Source organism: Metopolophium dirhodum, chromosome 7 (genome assembly GCF_019925205.1).
Source record: "Metopolophium dirhodum isolate CAU chromosome 7, ASM1992520v1, whole genome shotgun sequence".
In the NCBI taxonomy this organism is placed as follows: Eukaryota; Metazoa; Arthropoda; class Insecta; order Hemiptera; family Aphididae; genus Metopolophium; species Metopolophium dirhodum.
The window spans coordinates 17,423,065-17,436,037 of record NC_083566.1 but is presented as its reverse complement, the minus strand read 5'-3'; the positions used below and the strand labels follow the sequence as shown (position 1 = coordinate 17,436,037).

General features: G+C 26.6%; 1 protein-coding gene across 2 annotated transcripts in view; it reads left to right on the top strand.

The window, feature by feature from the left end:
* Window positions 1–1,631: 1,631 nt before the first annotated feature.
* LOC132949520 (uncharacterized) overlaps window positions 1,632–12,973 on the top strand; it is a 32,695-nt gene continuing 21,353 nt past the window's right edge. Inside the window, exon 1 of one of the 2 annotated variants that reach the window (XM_061020461.1) lies at window positions 1,632–1,837. Coding sequence is in view for 1 of the 2 variants with exons in the window: in XM_061020459.1 (XP_060876442.1) it covers window positions 12,804–12,805 (2 nt within the window). In the remaining variant the exon portion in view is untranslated. Of the gene's footprint in view, window positions 1,838–12,788; window positions 12,806–12,973 lie in introns of those variants that run through there. The other variant, XM_061020459.1, reaches the window with a different exon arrangement.

Here is a 12,973-nt window from a genome sequence, read left to right as displayed (position 1 = left end):
TATACAAATTATCCTTATTCTTAAATAGGTATGAGGTCAATGGTCTTTCTTTATGGTCTATCTTAAATTTGTCTTTTAGTTGTGTAGGTACATTATATCAATTTTGATGTTGATTATCGAGAACGGTGAATGATCCAAACGCGAGCCTATGAAGAAGTTTTTATCATTAATATTTGTTTGATTATAATAATTAATTTAATAAAAATTCATGTTGAAATTACACTGATTAACTTTTAATTTATTGCTTCTAATATATATTAATCCAGATCTCAAATTTAATCTCAAGAGATTTTAAAGTTATAACTACGGTACTTACGTTTAATAAATTTTAATTAAAAATGAAAATATATGTTATATATTATTCAGCAAGGAAGACTTTTAAAACTTTTTGTTATTTAGTTTTAAATAAAATCACATACAATATACTTTTTAATTTTGAAATTTAAAATATTATACGTCATATACTAAGTGGCTGATTTAATTATCGTTAGTTGTTGAAATATCTTTATAACTATAATTATTTATTTATTTTTTTACAAATATTTTCTGCAATATATAAAAAAAATATATAAATTTAAACTTTACAAAAATATCATGTTTAAAGTTTTAAACTTATAGTGTAATGTAAATTATATATTTTTTAAATAAATCTATATATAAAACAATTAGGTATAATAGATCAAGTTATAATATGCAAGATTAACCTAATGTAATTAAGAACTATAAATAAAAAAATCACAAAATATAAAACGTCTGCAAAAATAGTTTTTAATTTTCATAATAAGTACCTATTTGATTTCAATAATTTTTAAATATTTTAATGAGTCAGTAGAAATTGTCTTTAATAATTTGTTGGCAAGTACCTATAGCGATTGCTACATTTTTATGTTTTATGTTTTTCACTGTTAGTTAAATAATCTAAAATTAATTATAAATATTTTATTTTAAATAGGTTTTTAATGTGTTATTTGAGTTTTGAAGTTTTTAAATAGGTACGAATATTTTGTAAAATAACTGAATAAATGAATCACCAATATGTACATAGTAATTGAAAAAGTCGCATAATTTTGCTAATTTTAATAATATATTTATAATTATATTGTCGAGACTGTGTAGAAATATACGAATTAGATCAATTGGTTTTTCATATTCTGGAAATCAATATTATATACCTAAGTATATTATTGCATAATATAATATGATATAATATATCTAATTATCTAAATTAATATTCTTAATTTGATAATAAGAATGTGATATTTACTTGAGTCGTCATTTAATCGGTATCTATTTGAATGTACAATTTTATTTTCAAACAGTTTATATAATATAGTGAACAACTTCTATAATATTAATACCATCAAGATTTTAATGATATGTGTAGTTATATTATGAATTTAAATCGTTATATTTGTTACCGTTTAAACAAATTAAAAATCAACTAACTTATATTTACTCGTGTGTATAATAAAAAACATAAATTATATTATATACATGAAAAAATGTATTCGCTAAATATTCATACATTTTACGACTGGACAATTTCAGAGACGCACGGGGGGGTACCGGCTATTTCTACCTATAGTAGAAGAGATGAATGTGACTAGTGAACCACAATATAAATACGTTGGAGACCTCAACGAGCTGGATCAGTATAGTGGGCACGTTAACTTTATGATGTTATTGTCACCTTCGGTATCCATTACGCATTGTTGTATCCTATAGTTCAACACCGACAAAATTTATATTATAATTCTATTTTGTTTATCATTTGTTCGTTGAATATATTGTTGTATCACAACATTGCTGTTTTTGGTTTTCATCACTTGTTGAAAAGGTAAGAGGAATGTTGCAATAATACATTTATTTAACGTAAAATGGTTTTAGAAAATTATTTTTAATATCGATTTATTTAAGTAACTTCCTTAATAAAATCCGAGATTATTTTTATTTTTTTTTTACTAAGCTCTTCATTAGTTTAAATTATGAGTGCATTAATATCGTCATATTTGATTTGTTTGTTTATTATCATTTTATCTTCAGTATAAATAATTGGACGTATTTCACCACAAGAATTTTAAAAGTTTTTTATGAGTTAAGATACAGTTGTACATTTATTTTTAATTTTTCAATAGGACCGAGTAAATTTTATTTATGTGACTTGAATGATTGTTGGATGAACTGTTAATTTCCATTTATAAGATTATAAATTAAATAAAAAATAATGATTTTCCATATCTTTATAAAGAACACGCCATTCGAAACGGTTTTTTTTTGTGATAAGCCAGTGAAAATTATTGAAATATTCACTTTAAGTATAAAACAAGCAATTCCTTTATATAATGACTACTATTAATTATGTTGATTTATAGTGCGTATAAAAAGCAACCCATATTAATACCTTAGTATTTTCATTTCTGCAAGAAAAATCCGTAGATATATATTAACATTTTTTCATCAGTTTTAATCTACATAGATAGCGGCGGTAAAGACATATTTTGGAGTAAAGCCGATATTCGAGTTACGTGCCGAAACTATTCACTACTAGACCAAATCAAATGTGATTATAGAAAATAATACGTATAATAATGATGCAGTGTTGTGCATTTCCGCGGTGTCGAATGTTATTCGTATAGTATATATTATGTGATTATAACACAAACAAAATGACCCTGTAATAAATCGTTTTTCTCAACTAACCTAACCGAACGGTACGGATTATGACCTAAAGCAAAAAATAATAGATAATAATAATAATAATATGCCAGCAGATTTTAGAAGCTCCGATATTCCTGTCACATAAACTTGCGCGAGGCGCACGACCTCGAGCGGTATTTTTCGTTTTATTGTAGCAGTTGCCGGTTCATTAACTGCCGGTTTGATAATCGTGAGTGCTACTGACACGTCTATTGAACGCGTGAGACGAAATTCAAATCGCAAGCAATGACATCATTAAGGGCATTTATATAAATATAATGAAAATCTTAAGTATCGAGCAATGATAAATTTGAGAGTAAACACCGAGCTCGTTGAAATATCGAAAGTCGTTGAACGACTTCACAATAATAATTGAAGTTCAATAGGTAGGTGTTTATCACTCATTGGTATAATATGTCACATCGCGTCTTCTCAATCCCTTTTTATAATATACTCTGAACGTTATTTTATCGGAATATTCAAATATAGCCATTAAGTTCGGTAAAACCGGGATTGGATTGTATTGGAACAATGTTGTATTGTTTACGATTTTTATTCAAAATTCCGTATAGAAGGGATATGATGGGGTATTGTGTATACATAATACTATATTATTGTACACTCACAAGATTGTAGTGTACATTTATTTACGAATAATATATTTAAGGATTTTATGAATTCCAAGTTGCGAGTATTATTTGGTCAAGGTCGGAGTGTGAACTAGAATATTAAATAGTTTTTGTGATTTTGTTTTAATTTCACTGTTTGAATGAGATGGAATAAATGACAATTGATATTCTCAATGTCTTATAACTTTCTATGCCATCAGATATATTTCGTTAAAACGCGTCACCCATAAGTTGATGCGTTCATTTTGACCGACATCTGAAATCTTATTATGATACAATTTGATCTTTGGTTTTATTTCATTACTTATAATGTGAATATAATAATCATAGAATGATTAATATTAATATTTAAATGAATTATATTTCCCTGGTATTAACGCAAAAACATTTTTTATTTCAAAACAACATTTTGATTATTATATCAAATTTAGTGAATGTATGGTGAATCTGAAAAACAATTAAAGTTTAATAGAATTCTCAAGGATATTTGTATATATTTATTTTCATCAATATTGTAGTTAATAACAAAAATTGGTTTTAGTTTATTTAAATAAGTAATAGTGTTTTATTAAATTTTCAATTTTGTGCACGGTGTGATTAAATTAATGAAACCAAACTTTATGTTTTAACCAAACACAAAAAATAGACATTACTCATTAAATTAAATTAATATTGTAGTATCATAAATAAATGCACAATACATAATTTATATACACTATAATATTATATAGGAATCGTAATATTTTATTTAAAATATTACATGTCTACCACTAACATGCTTTGTTTTGTCAAATTAGTGTAAATTATTAATGCGTGTAGTATGATCTACCATATTATATTATTAATTTGATTTTTATATAACATGAATAATTTAGTCTTGTGGTTTAGGTATTTAAATCATTTTTTTGTTTGACGGGACTGGTTGTTGAAGGTACATAATTAAAAAAAAGTATTATTATTATTAGATCATAAAGGTTGTTTTGCACGTAAGTACCTATCTTGTGTACGAAGGCTGCTTTGGATTTGACTATGCTTCAAAATACATATTGAAGGTCAGTTTAGTTGGCATTTCAAATTCTGAACTAAGTAAATTGTAATTGATATCACGTTCACATTCGATCAGCTCTGCAGTAAAATAAAAATGAACCCATAATATTTAAATCGATTAAATTATAAAACGTACAGCAGCTTATCATTTGTCTCAATTTAATATATTATAATACACAATAAATTATTCAAAAAATATTCATCATTTACAACCTTTTAAAATTATTCACGTAATTACAGTGAAGGTACTGTCAAAGTTAGTTTTACGAGTTGCTGAATTTGCGTTTTAATGTCAAATGTTAATTTTTTGCTGTTATTATTTTCCATTAACATTCATTAACATTAACAAAACGACACGTGTTTTAGTTTAGACAATAAATATACCTCCCCCAAATTAAAATATATAATATTCAACGTTATTTTCACAACTCAATTCCACTGTGTACCTGTGTGGATGTGTACAGCGCGTATGCTGTATACAGTAGTCAATATTCGACAAATCCATTACCTGCATTTGCCAATATGCCAACCGTGAATTACAAAACATTTATAAATCATAATAAATACCGATATAGTATAATATTATTGTGTACGTACATCGCCAATAATAATAATATTGTTTGCCAAAAAAAAAATTAACTTCCAAACAAAATGGATTGGCTGTTACATAAAACGCAATCCTTTTGATAATCTCGAAACATTCATTGTATACTCGTACGTATACGTGTTTAGCTAGTGTATCAGTTTATTCGACTCAAAACGCTTTGCGAGCTAAGTAATCCTTATAAGTTATTTCTGAGCTTTGTGGATTAGAACAAGTTAGCTAAACGACGATTGGGTATTCTATATTGTATAAAATGTAGAATCCGCACAAAATTACAACACAGGGTGTAGGTATTTCAAAACGAGTGAAGGTGGTTTTTCGCCCGGAAATATATTATTATAACACACACTTTTAGATAGCTCTATACAATATTTTATACCTAAACTAGCCAACATAATAATATAGAAACATCATTAAAACATCCAAGGAACATTACCTACATTGTACAGACGTATCTATTATGGACCCATTTATTCCCATAATACCAGAGTTGAATTCCTGAACACCAATAAACATTTGTGTATTGTGGCTTTTAAAATTATAAAATACATCTGCAAACAGTTTTTGATACGCATAACCATAAATGGTAGTGATTATGCGTTTATATTTGTTAGTACAAAAAAAAAGTTCAGTTTCATTCATTTATTAGTGCATATACTGAACAACCGCCTAGGTACTTTAAAGTTCAAATGTCATTACAAAAATAATTAAGGGTAATATTCCATCGAGTCTATTAGGATTATATGTAATACATTACATATTATTATCTATTTATTATGCATATTGTATAATATGATATAAATTACAGACGTTGATCTTGACCTTGAGAACATGATCGTGTTGATAGACCATAGCGTCTTAACGGTTACCGTAGTTTTGAATATTAGTAAATAGTAGAGTGATTTTTTTTTTATAATAGACAAGGTACGTGATAAAATTTTGTCATCACAACGAACTGTACAAGTGAGGTCAAAGTGTACACGTATTAATCAAACCGATTTGTCTCGGGGAGATCATCGGAGACGAAACCAATGAACCATTTTCCATGTGGCCATACATAATTCGGCTTGGTTCCTCCGGGTTCCGAACCACGGGTTTTTCGTTTCCCGTGTTGACTTAACCTCGTCGCATTTACAATTTAAAGCATTCTTCGGCGGGACAAGAGGATTTTCTATAAAATAACAATAATAATTATATAAATATATCTAACATCAACAATGGCTTCAACTGTTCGCCAACTGGATATTCTTTATACTGGATATTCCTATATAGGTGCGAAAACTACACGATTGCCACTGTCTAGCCTAAAAAACTCCATGTTTTTTTTCGATACACATAATATTGTACCTATACTTGGTTCAAAAACACAAGGCCTGAATTATTTAAGAAACTAATAATATTTACACCGTATTATGTAAACGTGATTAATAGTATATTATGAAATATTCACGTTATCTATTTTTGTTTATCTAAATAGGTAATATTGAAAAAATTCCTTAGTAAGTGATACCGTACTAATATTATATATTTTTATTTTATATATATATATACATATTTTGTGACTCATAACCTAATGACTCATAATGTATTTAAGTAATATGTTATTTAAAAAATATTTTGTCGGCACAGTTTATGAAACTAACCTATATTAATTAATTAAATTCAAAATTATTTTAATAAGAAAGTTGTAGATACATAAAGTCATAAATATAATAGAATTTTTAAAAAAACGTTTGAATGTGGTTATTTAATGCATTCATGTACGATATACGTTGTATGTTTATAGTCATATAATACTCTAATTAGCAAAACAATTCATTTTGTGGAAATATCAAACATATTTTATTTTGAAATTATATAATTAACATTTGTTAGACAATTTACACATCGTTATATAAAAATAATAACATAATCTAAGTGACTGAGTAATTTAAGCGACTTTATTAAATTATACTTTTTTTTGTGCATAAATCACGGCACTACGAGTCGCTACGAGTATATTGCCCTTATTGGCAGCTCTATTATGTTATACACTTATACCTTTATAAAATTTTGATAATATAATGTCAGTATGATGTTCAAGGTACTTAATTATTGAAGTCTTAAATATTTATTTGCCGTATATTAATCTAAGTTTAATGTAAAATATATGGGTAAAAAAATTTATCAAACGCTTAAGGTATACTTAAATGTATTGTTTCTTTATAATAGTATAACGCTATTAACTTTATAAGTACTTACAATACTAATATTATAGTTATTTTATTTTTAAAACCTTAGAGGACGCTACCCATGCATTTGTTGTTTCCGTCTTTCACATGTACGATAAAGCAAATTTGCATTCACTAGTTTCAATAGTGTGCTGTTAGTTTTGATATTAGAATGAATGACCTATTATCAAACTTTTAGGTAAAAACAGTGTCTGTGCTTAAGTGTCGGTGATTTTCAATATTTAAATTTTCAAGCGATTTATGAGCATTTTTAATTTGTAATATTTCCCATACCCACATCTTTCTTAAAAATTAAAATATTGAAAAATCGCCGACGCTTAAGCACAAAATATAATGTTCTTACTTAAAAGATTTATTATAGCTGGTCAATTCACTCTAAATCAAAACTAACACCACACTATTGTAATACTAGTAAATAAAAAAAATATGTAATATTTATAAATATTACCTATACCATAAACATAAGAATAGTTATATATAATTCGCATTTGATTAATTTATGCATTACCTACCTATTTTACCAACTGAAAATATATTATTTTCATTGTCATATAAAAATTAAAAATAATTTATAAAGCAAACGTAAGTATATAGGTACTTATTTACTTTACTTTATTTCATCCAATACGTGACTTATACACGCACGAATAAATAATATTATTTTCATTGGAACCAAATTCATCATGATTCTTGATGATTAAATTTAAATAGCCAGACAAGACATAATAGCTGAATGTGTAGCACTCACCACTTGTATCGGTTTGCACACCGCTCACCTTGATTTAAGATAGTCTTGGTGGTCCATTATCATACTTAAATTTTAAATGTAGTATTAACTTCTTCAATAAATTATACGGGTTGTTGGTGATTTGTTTGTGTACTGTGTGCAAGGAAATTACTGAGGACATTGGGAACGGACTTTTCAAAGAACCAACTAGTCGCAATATTCATTCAATAGATAGGGCTACAGGAAACATTTGAAGCTTTTGAGTTTTTATCACTAGAAAGGGCTTACAGTATTTTTTCCCAGAAAAAATCGTCTATACTTTCTTGGCTCAACACAAAATAAAAAAAAAATGTATATATAATATACCATTATTTTAAATTAGGCGAATTTAAGACACACTTAAATTGTTGATATCAAAAGTGGTACCTATCACAAGAATATCGAATAAAAATAATATTGGTTTCGTATGCATTTTTCATATGTGTTAATACATTTTTTTATATTCATTTATATGGGAAAAATATAGGTTTTTATAATATTGAAGTAATGCATAATATTATCTTTGACTTCCAAAATAGTTAAATTTAAATATTTTATTCAGTATTAATTTAAAATCAGGATATAATTCATCATTATCTGTTTTTAATTATCATATAAAATAATATACAAATATTATGTGTATACTGTATAATGTGTATGCTTATAAAACATAATTTTCTTAAAATGTATTTTATTTTTATCACGAGTATTAAGTACCTATTTAATAGCGTCTTCAAAAGCACAAAAACAGTTTAAGACACTATTCATAAAAATAATGTACAAAGAATTTAATTTATTATTTTATAACAGAGTGTTCCCTTCTCTCTAGAATTCTAGTTTATTTTTATGGACAAGCGTCAGGCAATCTACTACAGTAACATGTTATTGTTTGTTTTAATCAGTAAGTTAATTATGTTATTTTTTTATATACCGGGAAAGTTGAAAAAATAAACAGCAATTTTAATTTTGTGTAAAAATAAAATAGGTATAACAATTAATAACAACAACACTTCTTAATTAAAGTTGTTGTTTATAATATTATTTAGAACAAACTATTGTTAACTGTTAAGTAATATTCTGTAGGAAACACGAGTAGGTATGTATAATACATAAGTATATCTATCTATGCATGTATTAAGTACGTCCTAGCTATATAGTTGTTATGAATTAAGTATTAACACATTAAGTATTTACACAATTTTTATCACTTAGTCTTTCCTGCAGTCCTGCGGTATATACTTATAATGAATCTATTTACATACATTTATAATGCATAATATGAACACTCTATAAGAAGTTTCGGCCACGTATTACAATATCTTTACAGACGGTTGTCTGGTCGTGTGTATATACATAATATGCATAGGTATATGAGTTAAAACCTTTGAAGACAAAGCGTGAGTGTCGCTTAAAGTGTAGACGCACGTACGTAGAGTTTGAACGGATTATGTTGACATTTATGAGACATAAAACATGAAAAAAAAATTATAAATAAAACATTAACCGCGTGGAAAATCATTGCCAAATGTCAACGCAACAGCAGGACCCGTTTGACCACACGCGGGACAAGAGGATTAAGAGTCACGCGATGTACCTATGGATCTGCGGCGATTTGGATTAATGGTCATTCTTATTCCTCGTCTCTCGCAGTGTCCCTCTAACTAAATTGTATTCCGACTCAATGATTCATAATGTTGCCCGCACGCGTTACCGTCCACGACGGTACTTATACGCGCGAACCGTGGTATACCTACGTTAACCACGTTATCCGGATAGGTCAAGTTTGTCTTGTATTTATGTGTAACCACTATATAATAATATGCCCCGTCAGCCGAATCGACCGGTGACTAATCCACTTATTGAAAATGGTTACTGACCTCTGGCGTGATTTCGAAGTAATATATATATATATATACTTACACGTACGCTAGCTGGGAAGGATATAATGTGTGTGTATGTGTATGTTTGTGTATGCGTGTGTGCATACATGTAGTGCGGACAGAGAGATAAAAACGAATATCCTGAGAGATGTGCAAACACAACGTATAACGGGCAACCGTGCTGTTTACCGACTTTTGAAAAACCGTCTTGGGTTACTCTAATTGAAAATACTAGCCTGGCTATTGTGTGCCGTGTGGTGAAAAAAAACCACATACACATACACACTTCTATCCACTAGTTAACCACGTCTGGGTGAAAAAATAAAAATGTATCTACATAATACATCGTTATGTTTTTTGTATTATAAAATATTATTTATTATTTTAATTGGGGAACACCTTGCAATAACAATATCATACAACATAATATTATCATTACCTATTAATAATATAATATAATATTATGATGGAATAGGTTTATCTGCAGCATAAAATATTAGCGTGTCATTCATTGTGTTAAAATATTAATGCTCATGGAGCCATGGTAAAACAAGTTCGGTAAATGCGAACGCACATTGTAAACGAAAACGTCAAATATATAATATAGTACAGTAGACGTTTGTAATAGGTATACGTACGTGATATTTTACATTTGAAGTTCAATTTATCACGTTAACATTTTATTTCATTCCAATGTCTTGTTTCTAATATGACTGTAAGTTTTTACCTTTTATCTTATAGATATCGATCACATGCAATTTTTTAATTTATAAATAATATTTATGATTTTTTTGATACTTCAACAGTTTTTCAAATGTCTTATTTATTATGCAATATACAGTAACTCTGTTACTCCTTTTCTCTAATAATTAATGTATAATAATATGTACAGAAATAAAATATAGTATATGTTTGAATATACATGTCATAATAAAGTCAATAACAAAATATATTCACATTATACATTTTAACATTTTATTTCATTCACTTTTGTATTTGAGATCGCTATATTGTAAAGTTACTGAAAATATTTATTAACTGAAACATGCTCCCAAAGTCTCGATATTATTATAGCTGTTATAGGTGCAACATTTTTCATGTTTATCTAGTTTTATTTCTCGGAATTTATTGCTCTTATTTTCCTTTGTATATTGTTGTTTGTATTAATATCCTTTGAATATTATATAAAATGACAATTCAAAACTAGCTTTCTTCTTTATGTTGTGTACCTACCGATATAGGTAATTGATATCCTGAATTATAAATAAACAAATCTCAGTACTACTACTTATTTATTTCAAATTCCAGTTTAAATTGTATATAAGTACCCATATGCTTGAAAGTTAAAATATTGTGATTGTAAATAAATAATAATATGATTTTAAACTTATCATAACTTACAGTATGGTAATCTTGATATTAATAATTATTGATCTTAGGTAATTAAAACTTTTCAAATATTTATAAAAAAAATGTAATTATTATTATGCTTTTATAAATAATAATAATAATAATAATGGTACAATTCTATTTCTATGGTTTTATTAAAATAAAACGTTAAATATTTGCATTAGGTGGATGTCAACGCACCGTATGTTTTCTCTCTCTCTCTTTCCGGCCCACGCACAACATGGACAAATCGCATTTACGCAGAATCATTTTAGATTTTTTTTTATGTTTTTGAGTAATCTTAAAGTAAAATCACTTATTACAACATGAAAGAAAATAATATTTTTGAGGGTATGACGTATCGATTTTTTTAAATATTATCTTAAAACAGTTTGAACTTTAAACATCATTTAAATGTATAAAATTTTTTTTTTTTTTTATTGTCGATTACAAAGTCAAATAATAATAGAATATAAAACCGATATGTATAAGGTAATTCTATACTCTAAGATTACTCAAAAATCATAAAAAAACTATTTTAGGTGAAAGCATTTTTTCATGTTGTGCGTGAGTTTGAGCGAGAAAATAAATATTGTGCTGACATCCTCTTATAAATCAAATATTTTAACGTACTACCAATATTATGTTGTAATAAACAGTAAACACATTATTAAGTACAAATATTATTTTTTAATTTAATTTAAAAATTATCAATCGTATTCAATTATTATTTTTATTTACATAATATTTATGCAAGTGTATTTAATGTTCATAGACTGTTAATAAATTCAAATAATCAAGTATAATGGTTTTATTGTATTTTTGAACGATGACTGATAAATAATATAATAATATAATATGTTAATATTATGTTATTATTAATGTCATGTTTTTTTAGTACTTAGATAATTTAAAGATAATTATCTATTTTGGCACTAAAAATTTAAAAAAAAATTATTACATTTCAAATATATATTATATTATTTCAGTTTGAATTTTAATGTTGAATCACATGTTTATAACTTATAAAGTCATGTCATATTATTTATTAATATACTGTCTCAGTGTGGTTGTCCTTGTACATTCCCTCCACCGCCACTTACTGATTATATTGCACTCATCTATTCTATATTTCTATCCCACCTAAGCTTTCAAACTTACATAAATACAAATGATTAAATAATTGATTATCTGAGATTTTTAAGCCATATAGAAACATACATTTATTTTTAATTTGAGCTTAAATAATCTTAAAAGCATTTAAAATCATAATAAACGTAGGTTAGGTTAAGTAGGTTAGGTTTGGTGGCTCATTTAATATTATAGTTATAATTTTAAACTCATATTTCATAAATATCCATAATACTTATTGACTAGGACAAACCAAGTGGTGTATCCAAACTAATTTTTAGTGTTCTAACATAATATTATAATTTATAGTTGTTTTCTGTAGGTTATTAAATAATAATATTAGTATCTGTTGCATTGCATTCACAACACTTCACAAAGTTTCGTACTTCCATACACTTAGTTGAACAAGGAGAATGAAGTCAAACTAGTATGTGAGTCAGCAGTTAAAATTGCCAATCAGTAGGTAATATTGGTCTTTGGTATTTTAATACGATCATGATTCATGATAGTTCTTAGAACCTAAATACTATTTTTATTTACAATCTCTATTTTATAAACTAAATACATTATAGGATGAGAAATCTTTCAACGAAATGCTC